The sequence below is a fragment of the Pituophis catenifer genome, unplaced genomic scaffold (genome assembly GCF_029215685.1).
Source record: "Pituophis catenifer annectens isolate HBS135680 unplaced genomic scaffold, rPitCat1.0.hap2 SCAF_8, whole genome shotgun sequence".
NCBI lineage: Eukaryota > Metazoa > Chordata > Lepidosauria > Squamata > Colubridae > Pituophis > Pituophis catenifer.
In genome coordinates, this window is record NW_027256888.1 from 956584 (window position 1) to 974835 (window position 18252).

General features: G+C 39.6%; 1 protein-coding gene across 3 annotated transcripts in view; it reads right to left on the minus strand.

Moving 5' to 3' along the window:
- KCNIP4 (potassium voltage-gated channel interacting protein 4) overlaps nucleotides 1-18252 on the minus strand; it is a 267976-nt gene that overhangs the window by 118026 nt on the left and 131698 nt on the right. Inside the window, exon 1 of one of the 3 annotated variants that reach the window (XM_070948342.1) lies at nucleotides 9830-9929. The exons of the other annotated variants lie outside the window; for them this stretch is intronic. Within the exon in view, the coding sequence (XP_070804443.1) occupies nucleotides 9830-9929 (100 nt within the window). Of the gene's footprint in view, nucleotides 1-9829; nucleotides 9930-18252 lie in introns of those variants that run through there. 3 annotated transcript variants of the gene reach the window in all.

Consider the following 18252-nt stretch of genomic DNA (forward strand, 5'->3'; position numbering starts at 1 on the left):
AAAGGATAATCCATGTCTTCCTGCTTTCAGTAAGAGAGGCCAAGAATCAGAGAGAGAAGCAAAGTTGGAACAGCTCTAGGAAGCCCCGTCCTCTCGCTTCCTTTTCTACTTTGTACATATCCTTATGGAAAAGCGGCTGGATGAAATATGGGAAGAACGGAAAAGGGATAACTGAAGTTGCCCCAGCACCATCTGTGGTCGCTCTTCCCTCATTAATCCAGATTTCATTTTTTTCCCCCAGGGTTGGGACAAATCCCCACCCAGGTGTGTAGCTGTTCCTCCAATCACAGGTGGACCTTGACTTAGAACCATCCGCTTAGTGGCCATTCAAAGTTGCAACGACACTGAAAGAAGTGACTTACGACCATTTTCACACGACTGTTGCAGCATCCCCAGGGTGACATGATTTACAGTCAGTCATGCTTGGCTGATGACTCACATTTATGACCGTCACAGTGTCCCTGGGTCATGGGATCCCCCTTTGTGACCTTCTGACCAGCAAAGGCAACAGGGAAGCCAGATTCACTTAACAACCCTGTTACTAATTCAGCAACTGCAGTGATTCACTTAACAACCAGTAAAAAAAGGTCATAAAATGGACAAAATTCAGTTAATTGTCTTGCTTAGTATCAGAAATCTTGGGCTCCATTGCGGTCATAACTCGAAGATTACCTGTATTTTAAGTTTTCTGTTGTAGTACTGTTCCGTAAATTAGTTTTATTATTTTTTACATAGCAATCGTGCTATTTCCCAAATTGTTTAGGCTTGCTCTTCGATGTTGCCATTGTCCTCACTTCCAGACCTTCTCTACCTAACTAGATGGTTTCCTCAAAGACAGGATGTGAGCTTCTCTACACAGGGGATTCTCTTAAGTTTTGGGAATATTTCATGACACTCAATGTAGTTCCACTGTTAATTGTCCTCACTGTTAAGAAAATTTTACTTAATTTCAAGTTGTTTCTCTCCTTGGTTAATTTCCATCCGTTGCTTCTTGTCCTGCCTTCTGGTGCTTTGGAAAATAAATTGACCCCCCCCCCCTCTTCTTTGGGGCAGCCCCTGAGATATTGGAACACTGCTATCATGTCACCCCTAGTCCTTCTTTTCCCTCTAGACTAGCCAAACCCAAATCCTGCAACGATAGGATGTCATCTACATCTCACTGGTGGCCTGGGAGAAAATCTCCTCTGTTGTCTTCCTCCATGAATGGCATTTTTCATCGGCTCAATATTCCCCACAACAGCATTTTTATGCATTTTGTGAATCCTCTCTCAGATTGTTCTCTTTCCCTTGGCATGACATCTGTCCTTCACTTTTCTTTGCCCCAGAGTTTCCAGGACTTTTTTTTTTCAATTTTTATTTATAAGTACAAACTAAACAGAACAATGAAGCGTACAAAACATAAAAACATATAAACACCCATTTCAATACATGTCCAGTTTGTCGCAACTGTAATATACATTTCTCTTTGTATTTTGACTCTTCCTTATTTGGTCCTTCCCTTTTGTCTATCTACTGTTGATCTTTGTTGACCTATGTCTATTCTTTGTTTCCATCATACTATGGTCATTTTGTTTACTTCCTATTGTTTCATCTCTTTCCTATCTTTCAACCAACTATACCACTTTTCCCATACTAAGTAAAAGTCATGTTCTTCCCTATTTTGTAATTCCTTTGTGAGTCTATCTAATTCCGCACATTTCCATTTTCAAACCCTCTGCTTTGTTTCATTCTTCCTGGAAGCCATCTGGGTATAAGAACATTTCCCAGCCATAGTCCAGCCCAGCAACAAAGTAAGCCTCCCATTTTGCTTCATTTTCCTCGCCCTTTCCCCCTGTTTTTCGGGGCTTCACAGACAAAATGATGGAGAAGCCATCAATTTAAGGTTTGTTTGTTTGTTTCCTGTGAAGTGTTGGGTGTGCTGCACTCCTATTGTGCTCCGTTCTCAAAGAAGCCTCCTGGGCTTAAGAAAGGATTTCTATGAATTATTTCTTTCTCTCGTCTTAGCCCAAGGCATTTTGCCTCTCGCCTTTGTTTTCCTTCCGTTGAAGGTGTGTGTGGAAATCTCAAAAGGAAAACCAACCGTTAGAGAGAATCCAACTAACTCATCCAAATAACAAGCAACGGTGAGTGTCGGATTCATGGGAGGAGAGCCGGGAAAAATAGAGTTCAGACGTAGGAACTCAACCGAAGTATAAGGGATGCGCTGGATCATTAATATTCTCCTGATGGCTTGACCCACTATCTACTTTGCAGGGAGGAAAATTAAATATACCGATTGAAAACTTTAGAATGGATCGGCTTTCAAAGACTTATTACGAAAGAAGGAAGGAAGGTTGCAATCCTTCTCTTTCAGAGAAGAGTTACAAAGGCCATGCCATTTGCAGTCACTTGTGTTCCCTGGGACGTTCGATATTTGTTTATGGGTGATTTCTTCAGCTTTCGGGTTATTTGTGGGTAGGCAAGTTCTGTGCTGCCACTCTTCCTGCAAAACACATCCTAGTTCTCTTCATCCCTTTCTGGAGGACGAGGCAGCACTGAATTTTGTAGGCTCTCCTATCCACCTCTCAGAAATCCTAACCCTAATTTTTTAGGTCAGAATGGGGGCGGGAGGCTACCCAAAAGAGGAAAAGTCAAAATGATTGGGGCTGAAACACCACAGAGATACAGGCATCCATACCTTGTCCTATGGGGGGAGGGGCTATCAAAAATGATAAGATGGAAGATATGGTCTCTAAAGGTCTATAGAGATTTTCAGTCATCCAGGTCGTGGTTGTCCCAAAGGTGCTTTTTTCAAGAGGCAACTGGACCTTCTTTGTTTTTCCTTGAAGAGGTTTTGCTTCTCATCCAAGAAGCTTCTTCAGTTCTGACTCAACTTTCTTTGTTTTTCCTTGAAGAGGTTTTGCTTCTCACCCAAGAAGCCTCTTCAGTTCTGACTGGACCTTCTTTGTTTTTCCTTGAAGATCTTTCGCTTCTCATCGGAGAACTTTGTTCAGTTCTTGGAAGCTTCCTGGATGAGAAGCAAAACATCTTCAAGGAAAAGCAAAGTCCACTTGTCTTTTGAAAAAGCACCTTTGGGATCTGGCCTCTAAGCTTCACCTCTTTAGAACAGAGAATCATAGAGCTGGAAAGAACCTCAGAGATCTTCTAGTCCAACCACTTGCTCAAGGCAGGAGCCTTATATAATGGTTCTCAAATCTATTTTTGAAAACCTCCAGTGATGGAGCACCCACACCTCTGAGAGGAAGCTGTTGCATTGATTAATTGTCCATGTGATGCTAGTTGTGGCCTAACAGCTTGCCAGTTACAAGCTAGTGAAAGCAGTTAGCAGGAATTCTACTCTGGTTCTTTGTTCTGATTCTACGTGGAATCTGAGAATTCCTTCCCTGCCTTTGGCAATGAAGTCTTATGAAAGTAATTTGCATCCTGCAAATTACTTTCATAAAACTTCATCGCCAAAGGCAGGGAAGGAATTCTCAGATTCCGCGTATATTGAATATTCTGTACAAAAGGACTATGGTGAAAATAGTATAAACTTTGTAAAAAGTATACAAACATAAACAATAGTGCACCGGGTAAAATTTCGTCTCAGAATCAAGAGCCGCAGAGAGAGATTTGAAAAGCGTGGCTCATTTGTGCATCCAAGAAATGCGGATCAAATTCCTCAACCAACCCAACCGTGTCCTTCATAAAACGGCTGAGTGTCCGTCACCTCTCCTTCACACTTCTTGCCAGCCTGAACAAGGAGGAATTAAACCCAAGGACACTAATTTGCTGCACAGCTTAGGTTATGTTTACGGGGCACCTGTTAGGATCCTATCCTAGCTTGCATTTTTAAAAAACAAACAGAAAGAGAAAAGCTTTATCTTCCTTTCAAAACAAAAAAAAAGAGGGGGGGGGAGGGAAGAGATACATTCATCACTGCTCCTGAAGTTTTAGTTTAAATTCTTATGATAATGAATACACAGGGGTGTGTTCACCCATCCCCATCTCCATTTCAGCTTTTCTTCAGAAGGATTGTCTTAAATTCAGGGCCATCTATGTTTTGGATAAATAGGATAAAGTGTATGCATGTCATCTTCATTATGAAGGTCTCTACTCTTAACAATAGCACCTATGCCAATGAACAAACGCATAAGACATTTTTAAGATGGGTGAAATAGAAGGTGTGTAGCATTCTTAGTATGTGGTGCCAAAATTTGTGTTGCCAAAAAAGCCAACACAATCCTAGGCTGTCATAGCATCAAGATTACGAGCCACGGTGGCACAGTGGTTAGAGTGCAGGACTGCAGGCTGCTTCTGCTGACTGATGGCTGCCTGCAATTTGGCAGCTCAAATCTCACCAGGCTCAAGGTTGACTCAGCCTTCCGTCCTTCCATGGTCAGTAAAATGAGGACTCATATTGTTAGGGGACACGTGCTGACTCTGTAAACTGCTTAGAGCGGGCTGCAAAGCAGTGTAAAGCGGTATATAAATCTAAGGCTCAATATGTAACATGTTCACACTGGTGCAATAGGACTGGTTGTTTTGTTAATATGATTTATTGGGTTAGGGATTTTTTGTCTTAGCTGTGAGTTGCATTGTGTTGGGGGGGTGCACTGAGGGAGCTCAACCAACCTCTTTGTACATCTGTTGTGCACCCACAATAAAGATTTGAATTTGAATTTGAAGTGCTATTGCTATCAACCTTCAAACTACCCCATTAAAACAAACAAAGGAAAAGCATTCAACCTTTAAACATTTTTCCCCCTTAATCCTTTTTCTTGCATTTGGGACAGACTGCTGCTTAATTCCCTGCTCTGTCTCGCTCAGACATGACCTGTTTGTTAGCCTATTAATAGAACCCCATGTAATGAAGTATCAGAAAGATCCTTTTTACAAAAAAACCACCATATTAGGAAAAAAAAGTGCTTTGTAATTCTAATGTAACTCAACTCTAAAGTAGTACTGCCACATTCTGGGCTCCGGAAGAACTTTTCTTGAAAATATATTCGTCTGCAATAAATATAAAGTCTCCACATAGTTTTCCTTGCAAAAACACCAAGGTGGTTTCTCATCAAAGAACTCATGGGTTTAAATGCATTTTTTTTCTCCACTTCTTGTGTCATGGAATCACACTTGCATGAATTTTGGGTGCTACCAGGAACACAGCAAGGGAGAAGGTCTCTATAGAGTCCAGAGGCAACTGGACTTTCTGGTTTTTCTTTGAAGACCTTTTGCTTCTCATCCAAGAAGCTTCTTCAGCTCTGCCTCTTGAAAAAGCTCCTTTGGGACAACACTGACCTGGATGACTGAGAATCTCCATAGACATTTTTCTATAGAGTCAGAACTGAAGAAGCTTTCTGGATGAGAAGCAAAACGTCTTCTAGCAAAACCAGAAAGCCCAGTTGCTTTCTAAAAGAAAGCACCTTTGGGACAACCATGACCCGGATGACCAAGAATCTCCATAGAGATACATCTGTAGAGTAGAGTTTCTAAATCTTAGGAACGTCAAGTTGTGTAGACATCAACTCCAAGAATTCTCCAGCCATCTATCTTACAGTTAGCAAGAGTGAGAAAGAGATCACAACTAGTCACCCCTACTCCAGAATTTCCATGGCCCTGTACCACCAACATTTTCCTACGCAGACATACAAAAGGAAAGAAGGACCTGCTATGGAAGAAACGGAAGCCATCAGAGATATTGGACAGTTGGTTCCTCCAACAACTCCTTGTCTAAGCTTTAGGCAAAATAGCAGAAGGACATGGAAAGGTAGAGGGTTGGTGTTGACTGGCAATAGGTAGTCCTGAATTACGACTATTTGTTTAGTGATCATTCAAAGTTTGCAACGGCGCTGAAAAAAAGTGACTTATGACCGTTTTTCACAACTATGACCATTGCACGATCCCTATGGTCATGTGACATGTTGCCCGGGCCTTTGAACCCAGCTAGAAAAATGAGAAGCCTTAACTAATTCAAGTAGCCCTCGACTTATGATCACAATGGAGCCCAAAATTTACATTGCTAAGCAAGACAGCCCGATTTTATGACCATTCTTGCCACAGTTGTTAAGTCAGTAACATGGTTGTAAAGTGAATCTGGCTTCCCCACTGATACTGCTGGTCAGAAGGTCGTGACCAGGGACACTGGAGCCGTCAGAAATGTGAATCAATTGCCAAGCTTCTGAATTTTGATCGCATGATCATAGAGATGCTGCAATGGTCATAAGCGTGAAAAATGGTCATAAGTCACCTTTTTCAGTGCCTTCAAACCGTCACTAAATGAACTGTTGTAAGTCTAGAATTACCAGTATTCTAGGCAGATTTCTTTCCCTTATGAATATGGATAGGTTCGTTCTTTTTTCCCCTATGAAATGGTCACAATTTTGTGAACTTTCATCACATGCCACAATCACAATGCATTAGAGAATCATTAAGCTTTGCTAACCAATGGAATCGAACCGACATTTCCAGATGACTTATTCCCATTTGTTCCCATCTTGTTTCCATCGCCTAGCAACTTCAAAAATTTATTTATTTTTTTAAAAAAATTATTTATTTGTCAAGCATATATAACAGGTAAAAGTATAAACATAATTTGAATACATGAAAAGAGTAAGTAAAAAGGAATATTAGGACAGGGACGGTAGGCACGCTGGTGCTCTTATGCACCAAATCAAATCAAATCAGATTACAAATCAAATCAAATCAAATCAGACTACAGCACATAAACTGGGTGAAACCAGGCTTAATAGCAGTAACTCTGAGAGGGATCTTGGAGTCTGAGTGGACGACCAGTTAAATATGAGCCAGCCGTGTGCAGCGGCAGCCAAAGAAGCCAAGGCAATCCTAAACTGCATTAACAGAGGGATACAGTCAAGATCAAGGGAGGTACTAATACCACTAAAGCCTTAGTAAGACCACACCTAGAGTACTGCATCCAGTTTTGGTCACCCCACTATAAAAAAAGATGTTGAGACTCTAGAAAAAGTGCAGAGAAGAGCCACAAAGATGATTAGGGGACTGGAGGATGAAATATATGAAGAACGGTTGCAGGAACTGGGCCTGGCTAGTCTAGTGAAGAGAAGGACCAGGGGAGACATGAGAGCATCTTCCAATATTTGAGGGGCTACCACAGAGAGGAGGGCGTCAAGCTATTCTCCAAAGCACCTGAAGGCCAGACAAGGAATAATGGATGGAAACTGATCAAGGAGAGATTCACCCTAGAAATAAGGAGAAATTTTCTGACAGTGACAGCAATCAATCAATCAATGGAAAGGCTTGCCTTCAGAAATTGTGGGAGCTTCATCCCTGGAACCTTTCAAGAAGAGACTGGACTGCCATCTGCTAGAAATGGTGTCAGATCTCCTGCTTGGCCAGAGGGGGGTTGGACTAGAAGACCTACAAGGTCCCAGCCAACTCTGTTAATCTCTTAAAGCTCAGTGATTGTACAGATAGTCCTCCACTTACAACAATTGAACCCCAAAGAGTGCAGAGAAGACCAGCCAAGATGATTAGGGGACTGGAAGCTAAAACATATGAAGAATGATTGCACGAATTGGAATATCTAGTATAATGAAAAGAAGAACTGGGGTGTCATGATAGCAGATTCTAGTATTTGAGGGGCTGTTAACAGAGAAGAGGGGGAGTTAACTTATTCTCCAAAGCACCCAAAGGCAGGACAAGGAACAACGGATGGAAACTAATCAAGGAGAGAAGCAACCTGGAACTAAGGAGAAATTTTCTAACAGTGAGGACAATTAACCAGTGGAACAGAAGTTGCCTTCAGAAGTTGTGGGAGCTCCATCACTGGAGGTTTTTAAGAAGAGACTGGACAGCCACTTGTCTGAAATGGTCGAGGGTCTCCTGCTTGAGGAGGAGGTTGGACTAGAAGACCTCCAAGGTCCCTTCCAACTCTATTATTCTATATTCTGTATTCATTCCTTGGTGGATACAAAAGAGATCTTGTCTCTTTCTCTGAAAAGTTTTGCCAGATTTGGAGAACTTAATAGAAGATGGATATGTTTTTGCTTAGGGTTACAAAGATGTGACTTAATTAAGGCTTCTGAATATTCCTCATAGATAAATGATTTCTTTTAATTTAGATAAAAAGAAAACCGAACTGAATAGGATATCCCAAATAAATATTGCTTGATCCTAAGTTTTGCATAACACAGAGGTATTGCAGTTTACATACTTTATACAGATAGGATAGTTTCTAGTATCTACTTAGAATTGATTTGGTATAAGTTTTATATCATCATCATCATCACCATCTGCTGGAAAGTAAATATAATTGGAAGATTTTTATGTTTCTTTAAATTTGATTTAAAAATACATTTTACATTAAAACATATTCTAGCTCTCATAAAAGGCATAAAGTCATTAAAAAGGTGGCTTTTTATGACTTTTATTTCCAGGAATGTGTTTACAAAACAACATTTTAAAGAATGTCCTTTAACTGAAAGTCTCAAAAAGACAGAACCTTTGAGAGGAAAAGGCAGATTATTTCCGGCACAATGCAAAAACACACTTAGAAAGCAAACCTTACAGGATTTACTCAAGTAAACGTCAACTGTTAGTGGTTTAACACCTTTACAATCACTGGCAAATAGCTACGTTCTTTTAAATCTGCTATAGAAAGACTGGAAGAAAAACCACCAATAAATGTATTAATAACATATCAGGGCAACCTACAATGTCAGTATAAGCAATTTGGATGTCTAACAATCTGCTTAACATTATATTTTGGAAACAGTATAACTACACAGCCTTTATGACTTGAAGGTAGAGACCATGAACCTACCACAAAACTAAAATGATTTTCATGCAGTAGGATAAATTAAGACTATCACAGTAAACTTAGAAATGTGATGGGAACAACTGGGGAAGCATCATCATCCCTCAGATGTAGCTGATTATTATGTCTTCTTTGTAGTTTTCCTAAATGTTCAAAACTCAACAAACAAAAAAACTGCACTGAGAACTTTTTTTCCATATGTTAACACTTGTAAGGAGGAATGCATTTCTTTAAAAGAGTGTATAAATGGACAACTCCAACCAAGCTGAGAAATTTACATTTTGCCAGTTTTGTTTCCGAGCAGTTAAAACTGGAAGCTGTCATTTAAATGGAAACAAGTTCTTGGTGCTTCATTCAGAGCTACAATCCATACAGAGGCAAGTTAAAGAGATATTTTTAAAGGGTGTCCAGGCACCTGTGCTAAGAACTCTGAAAAATGTGACAAAAATCCCTCTTTCCATTCTCTGATCACTCTCGGGATACATTACAAGCACAGATGTTTTTGAGTATTTTTCTAAAATCTAAATGATGTTTTCCCTCAAGCATGAATTCTCGGAACGAGATCAAAAGTAGGATGCACCTATGCTTAACAGTGAAAAAAGAATTCACCCCAACCTATTGCTAGAATAATTCTACAAAACCTAGTTTACTTCCCTGGAATATTATGTTTGTTAAAGTAGAGCACAATTTAAATATCTCCTCCTCTGCCCTTCCCCATCCTCCCTCCCTCCCTCCCTCCCTACACAACACAATACATTCCTGTTAATCCGAGTCTTACACAAGCCTTTGTGCACAGCTAGCAAGGATCTTAGCCAAAGTTTGCTTCTCTTCTCACCACACCCCCTTCCTTCAAAGCACTTGAGAACCTCTCCTGTCACAGGGCTTTTTCAAGACCGTAGGAGAAGGCAGCAACGCTTGAATATCGATTCTGAAAAATTCCTTGGAGGAGTTAACAGATTTTTTAAAAATGAAAAGTTCTCTTCACAGGTACCTTTCATCGCCCTGGTCAAGATTCTGAAGCCCACCATTATTTCGAGGAGTGATGCCTCTTACCTTCAAAGCCAGAATCAATCAGCCCAAATTGTTCCAGAGCTTTCACAAAGAGGACAATCATAACCAGGACGGCTATCATCTCAAGTCCTTCCAAGTTCATGATGATGCTTCAAGTCATGGTCTACCCCAGCTAGAGAGGAAAGAACTCAGGTGCCTGGACTTCCCTGTAAAGCCATGGAGCCACCTTAAGAAGCTGACAGCCACGGCGAGGAAAAGTGGAGGAAAGGAAAGGGAAAGAGAAGGAAGACCGAGGAGGAGTGACTGACAGGGAGGTGAATGTCTTCGATCCGACCCTAACAGAGTCCAGAAGTAGCAGCCAGATAAAAGTCTCTGGCTTGATAGGATGATCTGTTTGCTCATCAGCCCACTCCAACACAGCCATGAGTGGAGAAAAGTAGCAGTTGCCTCCAAGGTCCGAGAGGTCATCCCACAAACGCCCTTTGTAGAATGCGATCCACCTTGAAGTAATAGCTGACAATCTGGGAATAATCTCCTTTTTTATATTCCTGGTTCCTCCCTTCTCTACTAGCAGCTCACAGCTAATAGCCTAGAATTGTTGTGGATATTTAGTTGCCTGGGAAACTGAAGCTATCTAATATGGGATCCTCGCACAGGATGTTAAGAAGCTAATATTTGAAAGTAAGATTCCAAATAAGCAAATAGTCAAGAGGTTTGCTGTCACCAGATCTTAAACACAAAGGATGCTAACTTTCCCTGCAAGCTACTCTATAAGCAACTGTTATTTAACCCCATAGGGTGGGAGTTGGGCAACTATTTTCAAATTCCAGGTGGCATGGAGAAGATCATTTTACAGCTGCTATGTTAGTGAAATAAACTTAGATTATTTCATGGACCCAAAATCGAGCATAAAACCCTGATGATGATGATGTTATACTATCTCAGAATCAGATGGTTCTCTCAAATAATATCACAAGATGTATGCGTTTGCATTTTAAGCCTGAGAATTTGAGACTCCAGAAAATAAACTTCTTGACATCAGAAGGACTACTGCATAACTAACGTGTACATCTTTCATTTTATTTTAATGCATTTAATAAAATGAAAAATTGTTGAATGAATAGAAACTAAACTGTTTCTTTTAACTGTTACGGAAGTTGATTTAACTTGATTTAGCTGTTACAGAACCTGTATGAGTTGAGAAGCTAACAAGAGGTGGATGAACTAAATCCACCAGAAAATCCACGGATTGTAACCTGGAAAGTTAAACAAATTTATTCCATATTGCAGCTAAAAATAATAATAATAATTAAATGACTGTGTTCATGAACTCTCCAGAAATAACACTCGACTTTCAGAAGGTTCATCAGTGCAGAAATGATCTTGTGAAATGGTGGAGCTCTTGGTCAATTTCTTTTGTGACAAGGGCTACAGTGAAGAGGACCTTCTCATTATATCAGGGAGATCTTTGACCCACACAGTCAGGGCTATTTCTAGCAAGAAACTTTAAGACTTAGAGATAATGACTCCCACATTAAGTCTGGTCATTTGGACTGCTGAGGTTTAGCAATTGTGGAGAGAAATCGCCTCCCATTTTAGCCCGGCCAGCAGAGACTTTCCAAAGAACAGCCTTGGTCTAACTGGAATTGACCCACAAGCCATGTTTGACCTCTGACCTCAACCATCACTGCAAATGTTGACTGCCACATACAGTATGTCTACCTACAAGACAGGACCATCAACTTCCATCCAGCATCAACACTTCGTTAGTTCCAGGTAGAAAAATCATCTAAAGAATTCTCAGGCCCTACACAGAACTATAATTCTTAGCACCTAGGAGGAAATCTGTTTACACTAAGGTTGCCATATCTCGGCCACAAATATCCAAATGATACTTCGTGTGGTCTTCTACTTTTCTGAAGGTTTTCAGCTCCAGTGACTACTACATGTTATTTTTATTGCTATTTGCAATAGGATATTAGCATCTATGTAGTTGTCTGGATTTTTGTAGTTACATATATGGTTTACCTAAAACTAGGTTAATATCTAGTCCAGTGTTTTCAATCTTATCAAATTTAAGATGTGTGGACAACTCCCAGAATTCTCCAGCCAGATTCTGAAGTCCACACATTTGTTGAGATGGGTAAACACCGGATCTAGTCATTAGAGAGATAATATAAAATATATCTTTCTATATTTATTTGAGTAGATCTGCCAAGCAAATTGTAAACAGATGGAGTCATCTTTACTACACTTGCTACTCCTACATTTGCAGACTAACACTCACTAACAATTTCAGCTGCAAATTATATTTATCCTTCCCTGCAGCAAAATTGTGCAAGTCACTGAAATGTTTTCAAATAAAGAGAAATAAAAATGAACTTGGGCAAAGAGAGAGAGAGAAATTGAACTAACAGTTCAATGTTTCTAAAAAAAGAAAGTATTATTCCATCACTCAACTTTAGACTCATTGAGAGACAGAGAGAGACAGTTACAAATACAATAATAATAAAAGAATAATAGAATAACAAAGTTGGAAGGGACCCTGGAGGTCTTCTAGTCCAACCTTCTGCTCAAGCAAAAGATCCTAAACCGTTTCAGATAAGTGGCTGTCCAGTCTCTTCTTAAAATCCTCCACTGATGGAGCTCCTACAACTTCTGAAGGCAACTTCTGTTCCACTACTTAATCATCCTCACTGTTAGGAAGTTTCTCCTTAATTCCAGGTTGCTTCTCTCAATGAATTAGTTTCTTGCCTTCTGGTGCTTTGGAAAATAAGGTAACCCCCTCCTCTTTGTGGCAGCCCCTCAAATACTGCAAGATTGCTAACATGTCCCCCTTAGTCCTTCTTTTCTCTAGACTAGCCATATCCAAATGCAACTGCTCTTCATATGGTCTAGCCTCCTCTATTACATGTAGTCCTTGATTTATGACCAGAACTGACATAAATTAAGTCAGATAAACATATTTTTGGAAGAATTAAACAATTGTCTACACTCAAATAATTAGTAACAGGCAGCTCATGTTACACTATGGATTTTTTTTAAAAAATGGAGGAAAAGTCTGAAGTCTTAATACTAAATACAAATTAACTGCTTCATTCAACTGTGGTAAAGTACTCACGCCATCATAGAGTCTAGACCAGGGGTGCTTATTTTGTTTCTACCTTAATCCAGAAATGCCAAGACATTTTGAATTTATAGCTGAAAGCTGTTTATTGCTTGGAGAATGCTTTTCTTTTTAATAGATAGATCAGGTTAATAGAAGACAGTGAATTGGAAGGAAATAGATTTAAGTGTTTAGACCATGGATAGAAAATTCCAGATAGCCAAGCCATAGATGTTTAACACACTAATTTCCTAGTCCATAATCATCACCAAAATAGGAAACTGTTACGAATATAAGATGGGAATAACTAATAAAATTGATATGACTAATTAAATATTTTGGAAGTCATATATGACAGGTTTTCCCTGAAACAGGATTCTTATCTTAATTTAGGTTGGCTCTAGTTCTAGGTCCCTCTAACCCAACATTCTAGGTTACTCAGGGACCGTACAAATGGGAAGTATTCAAGGACACCACTATCTGCTGAAACCCTGATAATCTGCAACCATTCTTCATATCTTTTAGTCTCCAGTCTCCTAATCATCCTGGTTGCTCTTCTCTGCACTCTTTCCAGTGTCTCACCATCTTTATTTATAGTGTGGTGACCAAAACTGGATGCAGGATTCTAGGTGTGGTCTTACTAGGGCTTTATAGATTGGTATTAGTACCTCACTCGATCTTGATTGTATCTCTCTGTTAATGAAATGTAGAATTGCATTGGCCTTTTTTTTTTTGCTGCTGGCTCATATTTAACTGGTTGTCCACTAAGACTCCCAGATCCCTCTCACAGTTACTGCTATTAAGCCTGATTTCACCCAGTCTGTATCTGTGCTTTTGGTTTTTCTTACCTAAGTGTAAGACTTTACTTTTCTCTACATTGAATTTCATTTTGTTAGATATGGCCCAGGGTTCAAGTCTGTCCATATCCATTTGGATCTTGAGCCTATCTTCTATTCAGTGGAAATTATGGCAGAAAGAGTACGGAGTTGACAGACTAACATCTACTTGCTAAAGGGCTAACTCGTTCACAAAGATGCCCGGCCTTTAAGAGGCTGATTTCTGTGTCAAACTGAGATCTATCCATAAGCATAAAATCTATTTACAAGACGCAAACATTCCTGTGTGTCTTTGTTAGAGTGGGTACAGAAAGACCTTACGATACGGCATGTTGCTTTCCTAACTTTGTGCTCAATTCCTGGCTCTAGTATTTTTTACTTAGTTCAGCTCCTGCTGTTTTGCTGGCTGTTATCTTGGTCTTTCCCCATTAACTATGCCACGGTTCAATGGTTTATTTTCATTAAGAAGAGTATCACTCCATCAGTTCCCTCGTTCTAATCAGCTGTTCTGAATGCAGCCTCTTAACTCTCCTGAAATCAAACTTCCTTTCCATTATGAATTTTTGCATTCTATCTGAAAGATTGCAACACCCACAAAAACTATCTATTTAATCCTGGAGCACAAACACGGCACAAATTTGACGTCAATGTGTCTTTGAAAAGGGTCTGTCCACCTTTACCTGTAGTTTAAAGAATTAGAAAAGTAGATTTCTGATTTGAATAAAATATACATCAAATGATCCTTGGGCAACATATTTCCAAAATGACTTGGTGTTATTGCTGTGATGCCATTAGTTATTTATTTATTTTTCCTTATTTCTCCTCTGTCTTCCAATGGCACCCAATATAGAAAAATTGTACGAAATGAAGGTGGCTTTGCATAATAAAAATATAATGTAAATCAAAAGAGATTAACCAGCCATAGAAAGCAGTTAAGAGAAAAACAACAAAAAACAAATAGTTTTAAAGAAATGGATAATTGCAAGCCTCCTAAATGAGTTTGGAAGACTATGTTGAAATTAATAGGACATACTTCATTTTACAACCCCAAGAAGAGAATAACAAATACAATTAATTAAAGTATAAATTTAACCGATAAATACAGAAATTGAAAAAGAAATCTCCATATAGTGTAACAGTTGGCTTCTCTCCTCATTGCCCCTCCTGTGGACTAGAAGCGTGAAACTGAGAGCTGAACCCAAACCAGAACTAGAGGGCAATATAGGTAATCCTCATGTTATGACCACAATCGATCCCAAAATTACAACCACAAATTTCTGTTGCTAAACCAGACAGTTTTTATGTGAATTTTACCCCATTGTATGACTTTTCTTGCTACGATTGTTAAGTGAATCACTGCAGTTGTTAGGTTAATAAGAGGGTTGTTAAATGAATCTGATTTCCTCCCTTGATTTTACAGGTCAGAAGATGGCAAAAAGGGATCATGTGACTCTGGGATACCGCAACCATCATAAATATGAGTCCGTTGCCGAGCTTCTGAATTTGGATTACGTGACCATGGGGATGCTCCAATGGTCGTAAGTGTGAAAAATAGTCATAAATCATCCTTTTCAGTGTCATTGCAACTTCGAACAGTCACTAAATGAGCTGTTATAAGTCGAGGACTACCTATATATGTTTTTTTAAAAAAAACCTCTGTAAATCTAATAAATAAATAAATAAATAAATTCTACACGTTTTTTCTTTGGAATTTTGTTCCCTGCCTTTCTTCCATCCCTTCTGTTTAGAGCAGTAGGAACATCTCCCTCTGCACTTAGAGAGAAGAAGGATCTAGCCGCAAATAAACGATTTGCATTGTAAAAATGGTTCCCTCCTGATTATTCTGATCCTGAGAAAGGGGGGGAGAGTAAATGGAGCAATCCCTTATCCTCTAACGTTGCCCCAACGATTCCTCTTTGAGATAATTCTTTTACAATTAATCTGCTTTTCGAAGAATACCCAGGAGAATGGTACGTTGTAATAAACCATCTTAGCAAAAGCTACGGATTATAGGAATTATTTTGGAGCCCCACTTTATTATTATTATTATTATTATTTTAATGGGGTTTGTTTAATACAGAACAGCTGCCTGCATATGTACAACTACCATGGCAGTGAGGGGAAACAAGTCCAAGGAGCTTAGCAATCACATAAAATGGTGATCAAATACATTTTTTTAAAAAAAAAAAAAAACCCTTACTGTTGCAACCTGTTATCTTTTTCTCACCTCGTAGGAAGTTTTTAAGAAGAACTTGGGCAACCATTTGTCTGAAATGGTCTAGTTCTAATCCACTGCTGAAGTAGGAGACCCTCTACTATTTTAGACAAATGGTTGTCCAGTCTCTTCTTGTGAGCGCCTCCACAACTTCTGGAGCCAAGTTGTTCCACTGGTTAATTGTTCTCACTGTTGGAAAATTTCTCCTTAGTTCTATGTTGCATTTCTCCTTAATTAGTTTCCACCCATTGCTTCTTGTCCTACCTTCTGGTGTTTCGGAAAATAGCTTGACCCCCTCTTCTTTATGGCAGCTACCCAAATATTAGAACACTGCTATCATGTCATCCATAGTCCTTCTTTTCATTAAGCTAGACACACCCAATTCCTACAACATTTCTTTGTATGTTTTAGCTTCCAATCCCCTAATCATCTTTGTTGCTCTTCTCTGCACTCTTTCCACAGTCTCAACATCTTTCTGGTATTGTGGTGACCAAAATTGGATGCAGTATTCCAAGTGTGGTCTTAGCAGTATGAATAAACCTTCTTTAGCATGGTTTCTTTAAGAAGCTTGATGCCAAAGGGCTGGCAATGTGCTACACAGCAAATTTATACAATCTTGTGCGCCTAGGAGATGCATCCAGTTTATGTCACTTGGGAACCAAAGAGGCTGTACTACAGAGATCAAATTAGAATGCCTCTCTGTGACAAATCTTGAACAGGGATGCTCAAAATAATAAATTAATTCAAGAGAGAGCAGCTTATGAAAAAGTTATCCGTGTCTCTGAAGGACCAGCTTTGAAAATACTCTGCCACATATTTAATGCCTTGTGGAATTGAGTTTCTCTTCAGCCAAAGCTTCCTTCAACTGATCCAAAATTAAACACATATTTGGAGAGTTTATTATTCAGCGCTAGCATACCTGTGTGTGCACATGGCTGTGAGAGAAAGAAAAATCTCTGGACTACAATATACTTAGTTACAAGTCCCACATTCTAGATGCCAGAAGCATCTTAAAGAGTTAATTTGGGAAAAAATGAGTGCTTGCGATCCACTATGGGAAAATAACAGGCAAATCTCCCTGGCAGTCATTTTGGTAATAAGCTTCCCCATCTAATTTCAAATTTTCAGATCCAGTCCGCCCCAAAATGTTGGCCTACCATTAAATTAATTTGATGCGTGAACCCTATCCTATTCTGTTCAACCCAATCCTATCGAGTTCAACACAATCCTATTCAGTTCAAGCCCAATCCAATAATTTTAAAAATGATATCTATACCAACCTAGCCTTTAAATGCTTATTAAAATTTGCATATATTAAAGAAAACAATACCTATGAATCTTTCCATTTTTCTTTGCCTTAATTAGTCACCACTGCACACGTAATAATTCTACAGCTTTTTAACTGCCTTCCTATGGCTGCATATACCCTTTAAGCATATTTATCGGCAAATAATAAGATTTATTGAAAGAATATTTGTTTGTCCCATTCTATTCTCTGCTTTCTTTCTCTCAAGAAATTTATTCTATAGGCCGTTTGTTCTCACCAGGGGTGAAATCCAGCAGGTTCTGACAAGTTCTGGAGAACCGGTAGCGGAAATATTGAGTAGTTTGGAGAACCAGCAAATACCACCTCTGGCTGGTCCCAGAGTGGGGTGGGAATGGAGATTTTGCAGTATCCTTCCCCTGCCATGCCCACCAAGCCACACCACGCCCACCAAGGCACGCCCACAGAACCTGTAGTAAAAAAAAATTGGATTTCACCACTGTTCTCAACCTTTTCTTCACCATGGACCCCCATTAAATACCTTTTGTGGCCACAAACCAGAGCCACAGAGCACCAAGACGTAACTCAAGATTTAATTCATAATATTTCTTCAAGCCTTCATGGACCCTTTGTGATGAACATCATGTTCCATGCCCCCAGGGACCCATGGAAGAAAGGTTGAGAACCTCTGCTGTAGGCCATTGTGGAGTCACATCAGTCATTTTCTGGGACACCAACAAAGCCCCCAAATAAATTGAATCAGCTGTTCAGCAGATGTGGAGCAACAGAAAGACAGCTAAAAGATTTTCTTGACTCCCAGATATTTTGGACACAGTTCACACATCTCTAACTGTCTAGGGCTGTTGGGAGTTGGAACAGAAGCTCTCTGCCAGGAGTTGGAGAAAGTTGGCCAGACCACAAGGGAAAGGAAGACTGAAATCCCACTCTTCATCTTTTTCTCTCCTTGGACAAATCGTTAGCAGAAACACACGGGGAGGAACAATATGGCTGAAGAGAAGGGAAGATGTTTCAGATGTCCCACTC